This window comes from Aquarana catesbeiana, linkage group LG06, assembly GCF_042186555.1.
Source record: "Aquarana catesbeiana isolate 2022-GZ linkage group LG06, ASM4218655v1, whole genome shotgun sequence".
NCBI classification, from domain to species: domain Eukaryota; kingdom Metazoa; phylum Chordata; class Amphibia; order Anura; family Ranidae; genus Aquarana; species Aquarana catesbeiana.
The window spans coordinates 215,254,575-215,272,766 of NC_133329.1; the positions used below are offsets into that span (position 1 = coordinate 215,254,575).

At 45.9% G+C, this 18,192-nt stretch overlaps 1 protein-coding gene and 1 pseudogene across 10 annotated transcripts in view; both read right to left on the reverse strand.

Moving 5' to 3' along the window:
- The window catches only part of METTL22 (methyltransferase 22, Kin17 lysine), a 625,143-nt gene that overhangs the window by 417,730 nt on the left and 189,221 nt on the right, over positions 1–18,192 (reverse strand). For 9 of the 10 annotated variants that reach the window (XM_073632992.1, XM_073632998.1, XM_073632997.1 and 6 more), the window contains one exon: positions 14,987–15,027. The exons of the other annotated variant lie outside the window; for it this stretch is intronic. In XM_073632992.1, the coding sequence (XP_073489093.1) occupies positions 14,987–15,027 (41 nt within the window). The remainder of the gene's footprint in view (positions 1–14,986; positions 15,028–18,192) is intronic. 10 annotated transcript variants of the gene reach the window in all.
- LOC141101981 (5S ribosomal RNA) lies at positions 7,656–7,774 on the reverse strand (annotated as a pseudogene).

The window sequence follows — 18,192 nt, forward strand, 5'->3', positions numbered from 1 at the left end:
TAGTATCTTCTACGCCCCTTTTTTTTTTTTGTCTGTCTTTCCCCCCCCCCCCATCCCTTTCCCCTCCGTTCCTTTCCCTTCCCCCCCATCCAACTGTAATCATGCCAGCAAACCAGAAAGATTCTGTTCGCCTCATGTCGTTTAACGTGAAGGGGCTAAACACCCCAGAGAAGCACTCCATGGTGCGACCCACTCTGAGACATGCGAAGGCGCATGTTTGCTTCCTCCAGGAGACGCATTTTCGTGCAGGCAAATTACCAAAGCTTCAGGATCGAACTTTTCCGACGGTTTATCACGGTTGCTCCACGGACTCCAGGTCTAGGGGAGTAAGTGTCCTGATTCGTGGCTCAATCTCGTGGCAGTTTGGAGACCAATGGAGTGATACAGAGGGCAGGGCCCTCTTTGTAAAGGGGATTCTGGGTGGCACGCCGGTTACCCTGGGATTTCATTTCTGGAACCAATCTTGAATAAGCTGGGAAACTTTGCAGAAGGCATGGTACTCATGGGGGGGTGATATGAATTTCACCCCGGATAGAGCCTTGGATGCGTCTAGATGTGCATCTCAGGTTTCCTTTGCTGCCATTAAACGTCTGAAGAAAAACTTTCATGCGTTCCACCTTGTAGATGTGTGGCGAATTCTTAACCCAGATCCACGAGATTATACATTCTATTCGCATCCGCATGGCTCTTACACTAGGATCAACCTTTTCATGCTGCCCCAGTCCCTCTTATCTAGAGTTACTTCTGCCTCCATCGGTTCTATTACATTCTCGGACCACGCCCCGGTTTTTGTAGATATCGATTTATTAACCCCTTCACCTAAGCAATGGATGTGGAAGATGAATGATTCTTTGCTCCAAAGCTCGGAGGTATTGGAGGAGTTGACCAAGGAACTGAGATCTTTCTTTTCATCCAATGTTGGTGAAGACAGTGCCCCCATGATGGTATGGGAGGCACATAAATGCTACATCAGGGGGCTCATGATCAAGATTGGCTCACGAATGAGACAGGCAAGGGCAAAACAAATTGTAGGAATCTTGGAAAAGATTAGAACTCTGGAATCCATCCATAAGAAATACCTGGCAGATAAGTGCCTAGCGGATCTCACAATTCTCAGATCCCAGCTGCGCGATCTGGCGTTGCATAAGGCTAAAGCCAAGTGCAGACAGACCTTCTACGAGCATAGTGATAAATGTGGGAAATTGCTAGCACGGGCTCTGAGAGCCCAACAAGCACGCGCCTTTGTTCCCGAATTATTAGACGAAGGCAACGCCAAAGCCCATGCTACAGAAAGGATAGCAGACATCTTTTGGCAATATTATGCCTCTCTTTATAACCTTCCCCAATCTACCAGAGAGGTCTCCTCCCAGAGGCTGGCCATCCGGGGAATATTTACAGCACTCAGGACTTCCCCGTATCTTGGATGATGACCTCACCAATCTTGATGAGCCTCTCTCTGCAGAGGAAGTGGCCCTAGCACAAATGAAGCAGGGAAAGGCGCCGGGCCTGGATGGCTACTCCCTCTTATATTATAAGACCTTTGGAAACCTGTTGACCCCGCACTTCCTCTCCGCCTACAATGCGGCTGGGGAAGGGACCATCCCACCACAGGACACCCTCCAGGCTCATATAACTGTGATCCCGAAGGAGGGTAAGGATACCCTACTATGCCAAAATCATCGACCGATATCGTTACTAACCGTGGATCTCAAGATATTCACCAAAATACTTTCCCTGCGCCTGAGTGGGCGTATTCTCCAACTGGTTCACTCAGATCAGGTGGGGTTTGTCCCAACGAGAGAAGTGAGGGACAATACGACCAAGGCGCTTAACCTGATATACGTCGCACAGAAACGTAAAATCCCCCTACTGCTTCTCTCCACCGACGCCAAAAAGGCATTTGACAGGGTGGATTGGACCTTTTTGACTGAGACCCTACGCTTCCTCGGCCTAGGACGGAGGATGATGCACTGGATTCAGGCCATTTATTCATGCCCCTCGGCCAGAGTGAAGGTTAATGGGCACCTATCATAGTCATTTGAGATAACCAATGGCACACGTCAGGGGTGCCCCGTGTCCCCCCTGATTTTCATCTGGACTCTAGAGCCGTTCCTGCGAACCGTAAGAAACAATCCAGATATCACTGGTCTCCAGTTGGATAATACTCTCTCCCCTAAGATTGGAGCATTTGCAGACGACCATCTCTTCTTTCTGTCCAATCCTCTGATCTCCATCCCAAATTTGCTTTCGGAGCTGAAGACTTATGAAGCGCTGTCTTTTTTCCATGTCAACTATCAGAAGTCAGAAGCTCTGAACATATATATGAATGCTCCCACATCAACACTGTTACGTGAGGACTTCCCTTTCAAGTGGGCCGCAGAACATATTAAATACCTGGGGATCCGCCTCCGCAGGGGGATTGAAGAGACTTTTTCTTTGAACTTTCCCCCTCTTCTGATGGCACTTAAAAAATAATTACATTCCTGGCAGAACGGTATGTTCTCGTGGTTTGGACGCTGCAACATAGTAAAGATGAACGTTATGCCGCGTCTGCTGTATCACTTCCAAGCGCTCCCGATCCGGATCCCGAGCTCCTTCCTGAGGGCAGTGAACCTAACGCTGGTCACCTTCCTGTGGTCACATAAACCTTCCCGTGGTCACATAAACCTTCCCGGCTGGCACAATCTACCCTCAGACTACCGAAACTCAGGGGAGGCATGGCCTTGCCTGGCGCTAATCTATACCATACGGCTTGTCACCTGACGCGGGTACTAGACTGGTGTCGCCATGGTGAACTCAAACAGTGGGTGAAGATTGAGCAGATTGTGTCGGGAATGCCACTTGAATCCATACCATGGTGTCAGTTAACGGTACCCCAGCAGGTACTGGATCATCCTACAATAGGGGAAACCAGAAGGGTCAGCCAGAAAGCCTTCCGAGACTTTTCGTTGGCGCCCTTACCATCACCACTCACACCTGTAGTGGGCAATCCGGCTTTTACGCCTGGACTCCGAGACTCTAAATTCCTAGACCTGAAGAGAAGGGAACATACACAGGCTCGACATTTTGTAGTCAATGGCCAGTGGTTGACTAGGCAACAAATCATGGCGGATGCAGACTTGGCAGAATTGTCATTTTGGCAAAAAATACAGCAGGCCCACTTCCTGGGATCCCTACCCCCTACGGGGCCCTTTGAGAGACAACTTACCTCTTTTGAATTGCTTTGCACAGATCAATCTCCACTTTCCCATGCGGTCTCTTTAACCTATCAACTGCTGATCTCACCACCAGTGGGCCATAAGCTTTCTTATATCGCCAGTTGGGAAAAAGAGCTGGGGATAGAATTATTGGAGAAACAGGTTGATAGACTCTTCCTGTCCTCCTATAAGACTTCGATCTGTGCTAGACACCAGGAGGCGGGCTTTAAAGTACTGACCAGGTGGTATCATACTCCGGCAAAGATACACAGAATGTTTTCTCAATGCTCAAACCTTTGCTGGAGATGTGGAGAGGAGGTTGGCTCTATGCTCCATGTCTTCTGGTCTTGCCGGCTTTTGGAGCACTACTGGAACGAAGTATATCGTATAGTTCAAAAATTCACTGATAGACCCATACCAAAGGGTCAGCTCTCTTCCTCTTGCACCACCATGACATACCAAGTAAAGCTTATAGGAGGTCCATTCTGCCCCTGTTCATCACGGCCGCTAAGGGATGCATTCCACTGTTCTGGAAGCAGACACAGCCTCCGTCGATAGCCGTCTGGTTGAAAAAAGTCGCTGACATCCATGCAATGGAAGATCTGGTAGCCACCGAAAGGGGCCTTAACAAGAAATTCTCTAGAAGATGGTTTTGGTGGCACGAATGTGTACTCTGAGGAATACGCGGGACTGGTCCAGTGTGGCTAGTCTTCTGAACATTCACTATATAACAAGATAACTGTCAAAGCTTTCGGTCTGGTTGCGGGTTCGGGCAGATGGATAATGTTTCCCTACTCCCTGTACCCCCCCCCCCTCCTCCCCACTCCCCCTTCTTAGTGTGTTGTCTTTTTTTTTTTTTTATTATTTCGCTTGTTTTTACTTTTTTCCCGCAGTTCGGCTAGGACTCTGCGGCTTTCCCTTAATCCCCGGAATCTTTACTACGCATTTTTTTTTTCTTTCTTCGTGAAAATTTGACATGCGGGATACAGAGACTCCTCTGTTTGAGCTGACCACCGGCTGCTACAGAAGTGTCTGATGAGATTACCATGATAATGATTTTTTGAGGCCTGGAATATACCTTGCTCTTTATGTTTCTAGTTATCGATATCATTGTATGGTCTCTGTATTTACCGTATGTTTTTCTTGCAAAAATAAAGTACTGAAAAAAAAAGATTTCAATGCTGCCTGTCCCTTTCTAGGACCTTCAGGCAACAAACAAAAAACATCAGTTTTTTCGAATGTGAGCAGTCGCCTTCAAATAGACTTTGACTGCTCTCACTACATCAAGAAAATGTAGCGACTTTTCTTCCGTAGAACAGGGTTCTGGAAAAAATGAAGGTAGAACAATATCCTGGTTTTAGATGAAAACCTGAAACCACCTTCGGCAGAAAGCTAGGATGAGGACGCAACATCACCTTTTCCTTGTGAATAATTAAATATGGCTCTTTACAAGAAAGAGCAGCCAATTCTGATACCCTTCTTGCAGAAGATATGACAACCAGAAAAAAAAACAACTTCCTTGTCAAAAGGATCAAGGGAGTATATTGTATCGGCTCAAAAGGCTGTTTTTGTAAACTGACAAAAAAACAAATTCAAGTCCCAAGGTTTTAAGGGTGACCTAACCAGTGGATTAAGCCGTGTCACCCCCTGTAAGAAACCACGGACCAGGGAATGCGAAACAAGTGGTCGTTGGAACAATACTGATAAGGCCTCACCTGGCCTTTGACAGTACTCAAGGCCAGCTACATTTCTAATCCTATTTGCACAAAGGCAAAGATTTCCCCTATAACATACATTCTAGGATGCCAACCCCTGGACTCACACCAGGAATATATGCCTTCCAGACTCTATAATAAGTGACTCTGGAAGCTGGCTTCCTTGTATTAATCAAGGTAGATCCTACTGAGCCTGAAAGCCCCCAATTCTTCAGAATGTAGGTTTCAAAAGCCAAACTGTTAACTTTAGCGTTTGTGAGGCAGGATGGACCACCGGTCCCTGCGAGAGGAGGTCTGGACGTGGTGGTAAGGTCCATGGATCCCCTATCGCCATCCTTACGATCTCTGCATACCAAGATCTTCTGGGCCACAAGAACCCCGACTTCCCTTCCTGCTTGATCCTTGCAAAGCAGTCATGGTAGCAGCGGAAATGGAGGGAATGCATAAAGCAGTAAAAACTGATCCGACGGGGTCACCAACGGATCTGTTCCGTATGCAAGTGGATCTCTTGTTCTTGACACAAAGTTGCCAACTTTGTTGTTGAATCTGGACGCTAAACATTTCTACGTCCAGAATCCCCCATCTTTGGTATATAGCCAGGAAGATGTTGAAGTGAAAGGACCATTCCCCCAGAAACAACTGCTGGCGACTCAAGTAGTCCGCCTGCCAGTTTTCTATGAGTAAGCACTTAATGTAAGTGTGAAACACGTCAGATGTTCTGTACCAACCCACAGTGGTGCCCTGTGCACCCCATGATCCTGTTTTACGCATAAAGACGAACATAATTCATTCCGGTGTGCGGCTGTCCAGATCTCTTTGTTCATCTATACCTGCCAATATGCACGGCACATACCTTTCTGCCCATATTAGGATATGTTTTACCTCTCCCTAGGCTGCATGACTTCTGGAGCCCTCCTGGTGATTGAAATAATTGATTGAATCCTAATAGGACGATTCCACAACCTCAAATGTCCAGGTCCTTAGGGCTAGGCGCACTGCCCGAATCTCTAGAATGTTGATGGGCAAGGTCTTTCTGGTTCTAGACCATTTCCCTTGGACAGTCCTTCTTTCAGGACTGTTTCCCAACCCAAAAGGCCGGCATATGTTGTTACCACCTTCCAGGTAACTGGTAAGAAGGATCTCCTCTTCTGCAGATTCTTGGATATCCTCCACCAACTGAAGGCTCTGGCGCACCCCTGGCGACTGACGCATTGGACAATCTAGAGCCTGGACCTTCTTGTTCCAGGTAGACAGGATACCGTTTTGCAGCAGTCTCGAATGAAACTGAGCATAGGGAACCGCTTTGAAAGAAGCCACCATCTTTTCCAACAACCACATGCAAAGGCGAACTTAAGGACCCTTCTTTGCCCTGACCACCTGAACCAGCTCCGTTATGGAACCGATCTTTGCTTGGGGGTAAACGCCCTCTTATGGGTTGTATCTATAATCAGACCCAAGTACTCTTATGCCCTATACACATGGTTGGACATTGATCAGACAATCAGACAACAAAATCCATGGATTTTTTTCCGATGGATGTTGGCTCAAACTTGTCTTGCATACACACGGTCACTCAAAATTGTCGGAAAATCCGATCGTTCTGAACGCGGTGACGTAAAACACGTACGTCGGGACGATAAACGAGGCAGTAGCCAATAGCTTTCGTCTCTTAATTTATTCTGAGCATGTGTGGCACTTTGTGCGTCGGATTTGTGTACATACGATCGGAATTTCTGACAACGGATTTTGTTGTCGGAAAATTTTATAGCAAGCTCTCAAACTTTGTGTAGGAAATTCCGATGGAAAATCCGACCGTGTGTATAGGGCATTAGCCTTCGTTAATGGTTTTAAAGAAGAGCTCTCTAGGTTGAGGTCCAACCTAGGTATGATTGTGGTGACCATGCTCTGGTCTAAGCGGGCTACCAACCTGTCCAACAAGAGCAGGTCATCTAGGTATGCTACAATTGTTATAGCTTGAGTCCTTAATCTGGCCAAGGAAGGCCAGAAGCTTTTGTAAACACCTGAGGTGTAGTAGACAGACCGAAAGGCAAGGCTGTAAACTGAAAATGGAGCTTTTCTACTTTGAAAACGCAAACACCTCTGGTGAGCGGCAAAAATAGGCACATGCAGGTATGCATCCCTGATATCGATTGATGCCAAAAGTTCTCCTCCTTACAGGATGGAGACAACAGCTTGGATTGATTCCTTGCAAATCACCTTTTGAGACAAAAGTCAGTCTAATGCTTGAAAGAGAGACCTTTTTCTCTGGGTCTCAGGACATTTTGAACTGAGGAAACAAGGAGACGAGAAATCTCGGAACTCTAGTTTGTAACTTAGAGCTATTATGAAGACCATCCATCCGTCTCAAAACTCCTCCTGCCAGACCCTTGAGAACTGCAAGTCTTCCCCCCACTCAAGCGAGCGGGGGCACCCCTTCACAAGAGGCTTTAGCGCTCTGTCTTGTAGGTTTCCTCCCCCAAGACTTCCTTTGTCCCTGGGGTTGACCCTGAGGTCCTCTTGAACCTGACGGTGGAGACCGTCGTGACTGCCTGCAGGCTGATGCCCCAGGCACTGGAGAAAGGGCCCGTTTAAACGAGGGATGTCTACTCCTTTTCTTAACTGGCAAAAGGTATTTTTCCCCATCCCCAAATAGTCTTTCATCATGGAAAGGAAAAACAGCCAAGAGCTTTTGCATGGTGCTTCAGCTGACCAACTTTTTAACCATCAGATTCTACGCATCTGTAGCCTACAGCACCTGGTATTCCCAGGCAGACTCCCATCCAGGTACTAACCAGGCCCGACCCTGCTTAGCTTCCGAGATCAGACAAAATTGGGTGTTTACAGAGTGATGTAGCCGTAGGCCCACGACCCAAGCGTAAGGCAAGAGGTTTAAAAGAATAGAATCTCTGATTGCGTCAATTGCAAACACAAAGCCCCTGGCAGCTCAGCTAAATCCTGAGACTGCTGTTCAGGGAAAACCTTGAGCACTAGTCTCAAATGGTCTCTCAGGGATTAACATACCTCAATTGACGCCAATGCAGGTTTCCAATCATTTATCAGTTGGATCCCTAAGCATTTGAACATTGTCAAGTCAAATTTTTTATTCACAGAGGACATAGCAGTGTCAATTGCTGGTATACCCCACATAGTTGTAAATTTTTCCTCCATAGGATAAAGTGTTGAGAACTTTTTAGGAGGAAAACATTTTTTAACTGTGTGATCCCACTCAGAATACATAAACTTTTCCAGCAATGATCAGGAAAAGCACACAAAGTCTGAGGAAGCTTTAGTGAACCCAAACAAGAAGTTGTCTTTTCAGCCAACTCAGTTAAGGGTAGTTTAAATGTGGAACAGACCATCTCAGTAAGAGATTGCACCTGCAATTTCTCAGCTTGTGAAGCTGAAAAAGGTCCTACTCCACCTGAACCCTCTGAAGAGGAGTCAGTCTCTTCATGATCCCCCAAGGAGAACTCATTTTCCCCCTGCTCCTGTTCCTCTACTTGAAGGTCCTGGGTGGCAGAAGGGGACCTCATACGCTTTCTTCCACCTTGTGAAGATGTGATTAAAGTCGCCAATCTTTCCTTTAATGTGACTATGGCTGAGGAAAAATTCTGCTTAATCATATATTCAGGGGCTGAAATGTCGGAAGCAGTAAAAACCCCTGACAACCCCAATGACTCATTCTGACCAGCCTCCCTAGGTTTTTCAAGGGAGGATGGTGTTGGAGAGGCAGGGTCCTCCAAGCCTGAGGGAGATTCCTTTGAGCCCTTATCTTTTGGGGCATTTGTACCTCCTCTACCCATAGTGCAAAGCACAAATGCAGAGGTACTACCAAAATTGCACCCACCGCTGAGTAATAGTCCAGCACTGCCGCCGCTATTAAAAACTCAGCCTGATGCTATGTAAATGTGTCCTAGAATGCCTGTGCACCAACACTCACATGCACTCATCTTTTCTGTGCCCCTCCATCAGCTAAATGCATCTGCCAAAGGTGTATGCTATAGCTTACAGAGCCCCTACGTTGAGAACGTCTGAAAAACTTTAACGCAGCGCTAAGGCCCGCACCCCTCCCTCCGCGCCCCCCTCACTGTTTTTTTCAAAAAAGACTGCTTTCCCACGCAAGCGGGGCTCTGATCCAGACCGGATCACATGCAGGGAGGGCTGGGATAAAAGGAGGAGGGGAGGGCTGGAGGAAGAGAACTGCCGTGCTATGGCGGTGGGAGCGGTGTGGCATACCAATGACTAATCCGTGCCCATATGCCTTCTGGCGAGAGATTTATCTCTGTCCAAGTGGGGGGTATCTGAGAAAAAATCCCCCTCTTCCTACCTGAGACCTGGGCTGGAGAAAGCGTGCAGCTTGTCTGACACAGAACGAGACTGATCAGCATGGAACAGGTAAGTGCTCTTGACAGCCCCCCAGTGGCGACTTTAGGCAGGACAACATTTACTTAAAGGAGAAAACCCATAACAAATAGAAAATTCCTTAGGAATCTCCACTTACCTTATCCAGTAAAGTAAGTGGAGGTTTCTGTGGTAAACCAAACAGACCCAATCTTCACCTACTCACGGTGGGCTCCGTTAACAAACCTTCAGGAACTGGGGCCCTTTTTCATCGGGATCCGCACCCTGGACCCGTAAAAGCACCCCACCAGGAAACTTTATGGCTAAAAATACCAAAGCACTGGATCCCAAGGTCCAGCTCTCTAAAAAGAGAAGCGTTACAGGCAAAACCTTGTTTCTTCTGACACAAGGCCCAGGTGCCATTCAATTCGGCCTAAAAAGACGCTTTGAATGAATCCGGGTGCATGGCCTGCCCCAGCAAGGATTACTCCAGCGGAGCTCAGCAAAGCACGTCTTTGCTCGTGACCAACACCTTAGACACTGGTGAAAAAACTGAGGTACTCCCTGTAAGGGGAGGAGTTATATAGGAAGTTGAACTTCCTGTTTAGGGTGTGCCAGTGTCCATCACCTAAAGGTGGTCTATATAACCCACATAGTAACTACTATGGCTCGGTGTCCCATGATGTACGATTAAGAAAGACAAGTGTGTCTTGCCTACAGTCAAGCATGGTGGTGGGAGTGTCATGGTCTGGGGCTGCATGAGTGCTGCCGGCACTGGGGAGCTACACTTCATTGAAGGAACCGTGAATACCAACATGTACGGTGACATACTTAAGCAGAGCGTGATCCCCTCTCTTCGGAGACAGGGCCGCAGGGCAGTATACCAACATAATAACAACCCCAAACACGCCTCTAAGACGACCACTGCCTTGCTAAAGAAGCTGAGGGTAAAGGTGATAGACTGACCAAGCATGTCTCCAGGCCTAAACCCTAATGAGCATCTGTGGGGCATCCTTAAACAAAAGGTGGAGGAGAGTAAGGTCTCTAACATCCACCAGCTCTGTGATGTCGTCATGGAGGAGTGGAAGAGGACTCCAATGGCAACCTGTGAAGCTCTAGTTAACTACATGCCCAAGAGGGTTAAGGCAGTGCTGGAAACTAATGGTGGCCAGAGAAAATATTGACACTTTGGTCCCAATTTGGACATTTTCAATTAGGGGTGTACTCACTTTTGTTACCAGTGATTTAGACATTAATGTCTGTTTGCTGAGTTATTCTGAGGGGACAGCAAATTTACAATGTTATATAAGCTGTACACTCACTACTTTACATTGCTGCAAAGTGTAATTTCTTCAGTGCTCTCACATGAAGATATGATTAAATATTTACAAAAATGTGAGGGGTGTACTAACTTTGGTGAGATACAGTAGGTATTGGGGTACTCTGATGGGCTGGTGACAGGTACTCGGGTACGCTGATGGGCTGGTGACAGGTACTCGGGTACGCTGATGGGCTTGGTAACTAGCTGTTACCACAATCTCCTCCTCACACACCGATCCTGTGCGAGGAGGAGATTGTGGTAACAGCTAGTTACCGATTACAGTGCAAAGTGTAAAAACAGATTGCCCCAGTAATAAAGAGTACCTGTCACCAGCCCATCAGAGTACCTGTCTCCAACTAGCTGTTACCACAATCTCCTCCTCAGGATCAGTGTGTGTGGAGAACAGCTAGTTACCGCAGTTTGTTAAAATTTGTGACCAGCTGTGATTGGTCACAGCCAGTCATGTGCTAAAGAGCCTTTATCCGTTGGCTCTATACCCGGATCAAGGATGGGCTGTGTCCTGTGATTAAAGCAGTGAGCAAACCCGTTTAGTCTCTTCATTCCACCATACAGCTGTGTCTAAGGTTCCAATCAGGGATAGAGCATCTGAAAGGAAACAACTACTGGTGTACTGCTGTATTCTATCTTAACTCATTTGCAACAGCGTAACACATGTACAATGGTTGGGCTGGTGGGTCCTAATGCCCATCTGCAGCACATGTGCGTCCATGGGCACTAATTGCATGCTCCCGGCACACTGGCTGAGCTTCCATCCACAGCTCACACTCTCCATTTAAAATTGTGAGTCAGCAGGATGGGCACTCCATCATGTAACCACTGTGGTAGCCAATCACAGTGATCACGTGATCGGGAAACCATCGCTGAGATATAGCGAGAAGGTGTTATGAGGAAAAATAGTTCTCAGGTATAGGTTTTCGGAAGAGCATATCACTATGAAAAAGCGTGCTTTTTAGCTGTAAGTAGAATTTATATTTTATATTTAACAAATGTTAAAATACTGCACTATGAGGACTCTCTCCTTTCATTTGGTGGATATATGAGCTTTCATAGAAGCAGTGGGTTGAGGATAGAGAAAGAATTAGGACACAGAGTGAGTCTGACCTCCAGACTGAAAAGCTGAGGGTCCATTTTGTGTGAGTAGAATTATAAGAGGGGAGTGTGCCTCACTTCACATCGTGTTTACTTTGGAACACTTCAGCACTTTAACTGAGCACCTATTTGGAGGATGGATATCCATACAATGGATCACGTTTGAATTCTAGAATATTTCAATCAAATTTTTTTGAACTATTACATGTTTTTTTACTATAGATTAATTTCAAATTTTGTTAAAGGAGTATTATATGCGCTGTGGGAATATTTGTATTTTTAGTTCTCAGGTATAACCCCCTTTTGGAGTGGAAAATTATAGCAAGTAAAAAAAAAAATAAATAAATAAAATAATTCTAATTTAGGGTTATTAAAATTACCTCTTTTTCAAACGGAAACACTGTATTTTACTGTAAAATTTGATGCAGTATGGCAACCTGGAGGCATTCTGTATTCAGATGGTGTACAGAACACCCTCAGAAATTATTCTAATTATTATTATTTCCTACTTTTGTGAAGAACGCTGAACTATGATACAAGTCAGATTTTCAGAATCCTCTACATCAAAAATGTCATTTTAGGAGAGATATTCCCTAAGGGTTAATACCTTCTAAAGAGATGCAGACACTGCAACTTTTCTCATCAAAACATAGAAAGTGCACCAGTTGCTTAAAATTAGTCACTTCCATTCACAAACCAACATTCAAAAGACATAATACAGTAAAAAGCTAATTCTTCAGAGCAGAAACAGGAATCTGCAACAAAGTTTGTCAAACTCCCTGCAATGTACACCCAGAAAAAAAAAAATGCAAATTTTCAGTAAAAAAACAAAAACAAACTTACAACAAACGCATTTTTCTACAACAATATATTAGTTAAAGAGGAAGTAAACCCTGGTGGGTTTTTCTTCCTTGCAAAGTAATGGCATAATGTGCTAGTATGTATCGCATACTAGCACATTTTGTGACACTTACCTGCAAACAAAGCCTGCGTCGTCCCCGCTGCAAGCCGCATCCATGTTTGCCCATCTTCCTTCCAGGGCCATGGAGACCGGCTGTGTGACTGACTGGAGCCACGTGACGTCACTCCAGCACATTCACGCGGGAGCTGCCAGTCACCGCACATGCTACTGAAGAAACGGCACGGGCGGCCGTTCCTTCAAAGCGCATGTGCCGATGACATCATCGGCGCAGTATACAGTAATTATCTCCTAACGGTGCAAGTTTAGGAGATATTTACAGTACCTTGCAGATCTGTGCCTTGCCACAATAGGCAGTTCCTTTGCCCTCATGATTTTCATTTGCTCTGACATGCACTGTGAGCTGTAAGGTCTTATATAGACAGGTGTGTGGCTTTCCTAATCAAGTCCAATCAGTATAATCAAACACAGCTGGACTCAAATGAAGGTGTAGAACCATCTTAAGGATGATCAGAAGAAATGGACAGTTAAATATATGAGTGTCACAGTAAAGGGTCTCAATACTTAGGACCATGTGACATTTCAGTTTCTTTTTTAATAAATTTGCAAAAATGTCAACAATTCTGTCTTTTTCTGTCAATATGGGGTGCTGTGTGTACATTAATGAGGGAAAATTAACTTAAAATGATTTTAGCAAATGGCTGCAATATAACAAAGAGTGAAAAATTTAAGGGGGTCTGAATACTTTCCGTCCCCACTGTACGTTAGTGAAATCACAAAAATTAAAGATAGGATTGCCCAGCATCGCAGTACCATTAGACACAAGCAGCCAGGTTTGCCTGTTTCCAGGCATTTTCTAGAGCAGGGTCATAGCGATTCAGATTTGCGATTCATGATTTTAGAGGAGGTACCTAGAGATCGGAGGGGGGGGGGGGGGGGATACTCAAACTAAAACAAAGAGGGTTTGGTGGATAAATAAATTGAGATCATTGCACCCTGAAGGAATGAACAGAGATTATGACCTATATTTGTTTTTATAGACTTGTGTGAGATGTATTTCATGTTTCTTATAGGTTTAATTGATATATACAGGACAGGAAAGATGGAATACACCCTGAACAGGACTTTGGCTGACACAACAGCCTTATTCAAATATAAGACTTTTTTGCGATTATTATTTTGTGTGTGCATTTATGCAATTTTTCAAATATAAGACTTTTTTTGCGATTATTATTTTGTGTGTGCATTTATGCAATTTAAAAAAATTTTTTTTTTTTTTTCCTTTTTTTGATCCTTTATATGCCGATTTATTTGTTAATTGATACAATAACCAAATTTGACCTCTATTTTGGATAATTTAATTGTTAGATGGATATTTATACATTATGGGCTCTTTCACACGGGGCGGAGCAGTGATGATCCGCCCCGTGAACACCCGCATGCTCAGCGGGGATCGCTCCGCCGATCCCCACTTAGCAGGAAGATGACAGGTCCGTCGCTGCATACTGTGCAGCGACGGACCTGTCAGAGGGCCGCTCTCCCCTTGGGGGATCGGATGATGACGGACCGTAGAGTCCGTCGTCACCCGATCCGAAAACGGATGGAAAAAGTAGGGTTTTCCTCCGTTACACTTTTCGGATCGGAGCAGGTCACATGTCACCGCTGACATTCGATGCTCCATAGGCATACATGTATGTTTGTTTTTCATCCGAAAACGGAAGGATGAAAAACGGACATATGGATCGTCCGTGTGAAAGAGCCCTAAGGATGTTTTTTCTAGAGGCTGTTCAAGGTAGGTTAGCAGGTTAAACTGCTTCTCACTAATTAGCGGTAATTGATTGAGTGTGATACACCTGTGAAGCTGCATCTTGTAGCGTTGAATATAAAAGTATGTGGTTAGTAATGGATTGTTTCACGAAGCCTGAGGAAGAGCATGAGATTCTCACAATTGTACAGTAGCTGCTATTTGTAACCTTTTTATGCCTTGAGAGCAACTGAAACAATATACGATTTTTGCATTGGAGAATGTGTCACTTTGTTTTTTTCCTATTGAATATTGACGGAAGTTTGGGGGGCCACCCTGACATTGATCTCCACACAAATCATCATAGAAACAGTAGAAGTAGCCCACCCGAAGATTTTTATATATATATATATACATATATATACACATACACACACACACACACATTCTCAACAATAACTTATAGTTTATCATAGAGTATATTTCATTACAACTTTATTAAGCTAGCAATATACTACAGCATGATAGTTTTGTTGGTTGTTTTGTTGTTTAAAATCAGGATGGGATAAGCTAGATTTCCGCTTTATGTTTAGCTATGATCACAAATAGTAAATAAAAAGAACATTCTTTATTGCTTACCTGTTTCCCAACATCTTCTAATGGCGTTGCCATAGTATGTTCTGCAATGCAAAAATTCAACATTTGTCATTCTGTGCCTATGTTATATATACATACACATACATTATGTATATATTACACACATACATATACACAGGGGCGTTGCTAGGTCTGAAAAAGATCTGGGGCTAGAGTCCATAGCAGCGGTCACCAACCTGGGGGGGGGGCACACCGGTGGTAAGCAATTTTTTGCGGGCAAAGGAAGGCTGGTGTTGGCGTTTCAATCATCATGGCACCATGGTTGATATGGTATCAGGGTGATTGAAGCGCATTGTTTCTATTGTTATATTGTAATATATAATGAAGTGGTTCAACTCACCATAATGCAGAATCAGTGGGAGCCCTGGGCGTGTCACTTGCCACATCACCTGCCACCCTTTGCAGATTGTCACTTGCCACAATTTGCAGATTGTCTCTTGCCACCATTTGCAGATTGTCTCTTGCCACCATTTGCAGATTGTCTCTTGCCACGTCACTTGCCACCATTTGCAGATTGTCACTTGCCATGTCACTTGCCACCATTTGCAGATTGTCACTTGCCATGCCAGCCAGTGCCACCAAATGTGTATTCTCGCTGCATTGGTGGCAGGCTGGCAGTGAGAGATGATGTAATCTCTCTGCTCCTCACCACACCTCCGACATTGAAGAGGCCCATTTAGTGAGGGCAGAAGAGCACTGATGTGTGGCAGGCAGTGAGAGATGATGTCATCTCTCTGCTCCCTGCCACACATCACTCCCACATTGAAGTCCCGGCTGTGAGAGCGGAAGAGTGGTGACGGGCGGGCAGAGAGAGATGATGTCATCTCTGCTCGTCCGCCCGCTCATCTCCAGGGCTGGACTGGGACAAAAATTTGGCCCTGGACTTCATCCAGACCGGCCAACTTTGACAGGTCTCACCCATGCCGGATCTTCTGATCCCCCTTGCTCCTGTGGTCCCCCTGTGCTCCTCTGGTCCCCCGCGCCCCGCATACTGTGCTGGTCCCCCTGTGCTCCTCTGGTGCCCCGCGTACTGCGCTGGTCCCCCGCGTGTGCTCCTCTGGTCCCCCGCGTGCTGCACTAGTCCCCCGCGTGTGCTCCTCTGGTCCCCCGCGTGCTGCGATAGTCCCCCTGTGCTCCTCTGGTCCCCCGCGTGCTGCGCTAGTCCCCCTGTGCTTCTCTGGACCCCCGCGTGCTGCCCTGGTCCCCTGCATGCTCCACTGATCCCCCGCATGCTGTTTTGGTCCCACATGTGCTCTGCTGGTCCCCCCCCGCTCTGGTCCCCGTGCTCCTCTATTCCCCCCCATGCTGCTCTGTCCCCCCCCTCCCAGCTTAGATAGGCATACAGACATGACAGTATACAGACAGGCATACAGACATGATCCTCCATCCTCCATCCTGTCTGCTGCCATGGAGAATCTAGATGAGAGAGGGGGAAGGAAACAACAAGAGAACGAGTGCCGAGGAAGTTCATATCACAGCTGTGTGCGGCTGCATGTCTTCTGGATCGTACGATGAGCTTATCAGTGTCCACTCCTAGGATCATGTCTGTATGCAGCCGCGCTGCATAACTAAGCAGGGAGAAGAGGTGAGCGCTGCGGGGGGGGGTGGGGGGGGGGGGTTGGGGGGGTGGGGAAGTGGCTCAGCGATGGCTCAGTGCCTGTACATGCCTGCCCGTCTCTCCTCCACCTCCAATGCCGCCTGCCGCAGCCGCAACCTGCCCGCTCGTCTCTCCTCCACACCCGCTGAGACTCAGGGCTATGGGCTCCACATTCGGGGTTCCAGCCTCGATAGCCACCCCCTGGCGACGCCTCTGCATATACACACACAGTATCTCACAAAAGTGAGTACACCCCTCACATTTTTGTAAATATTTGATTATATCTTTTCATGTGACAACACCGATGAAATGACACTTTGCTACAATGTAAAGTAGTGAGTGTACAGCTTGTATAACAGTGTAAATCTACTGTTCCCTCAAAACAACACAGCCATTAAAGTGGAAGTCCAGTCAAAAATGAAAATATTTCTATTAATTATATGTAAAATATCTTTAGCTTTGACATTATTCATTTTCTGTATAGCTGATTGGCTTTGATTAGATTGTCTAAGCGACACAATCAGCTTCTTCCTGTTCTTCAGGGACAACCTTACTTTCTTCTGCATGGGGGCCTCTCACTTCCTGAAAACGTTGTCCTTCTCTTCTACACGCCCCACCCCCATCCCTCCTCTCCTTCTCAGATCTCCGCCTGTCTTCATAGCCTTGTTTTGGATAGCAGTTTCTCCTGAGAGAGGCTTTGGAAGTCTGTTCCGTTTGTTAGAAACTGTAATATAGATTACAATGCAACATGCTGCAGATTTTCTACAGTGTACAAGCACATGGTTGTTTCTGCATGGCACTGTGCATGGTGTGGCACACGCCCAGCTGAGGGAGCTACATGTGAATAATGAGTTTAAGGCTCAGTTTCCACTAGTGTGACTTGTGTCCAAAGTCGCATGATAAGTCACAGCCCATTGATTTCAATGGCAAATGTTCCCATCTATGCGACTTTGAAAAGGTGCCTGCACTACTTTGATGCGACTTTTGATGCAACATTGATCCAGAGTGTAAAGTTGGATCAAAGCTGCACTCAAAGTCGCTCTCTAAATCGCACAGCTTTGGAGTTGAACTAGTGGAAACGTAGCCCAAGACTAGAGTGCGACTTTGGAGTATGACTTTGATGCAACTTTACAATCTGGATAAAAGTTGCATCAAAGCATTGCATGTATCTTTTCAAAGTCACATAGATGGGAATGAGTGCACTTAAAATCAATGGGCTGTGACATGTCATGCGACTTTGGACACATAGTCACATGACAAGTCATACTAGTGGAAACGGATCCTTTGTCTATGCTTCCACTATTGCAACCCCAAAGTTGCACGATTTAGAGTGACTCTGATGCAACTGAGTGCAGCTTTGATCCAACTTTACACTCTCCGGGTCAAAATTGCTTATTTTCAAAGTCGCATAGATGGGGAACGGGCACCATTAAAATCGATGGGCTGTGACCTGTCATGCGACTTTGGACACATAGTCGCATGACAAGTCACATTTCCACTATGACAAATCATACTAGTGGAAATTGAGCCTTAGTCTACGTTTCCACTATTGCAACCACAAAGTTGCACGATTTAGAGTGACTCTGATGCA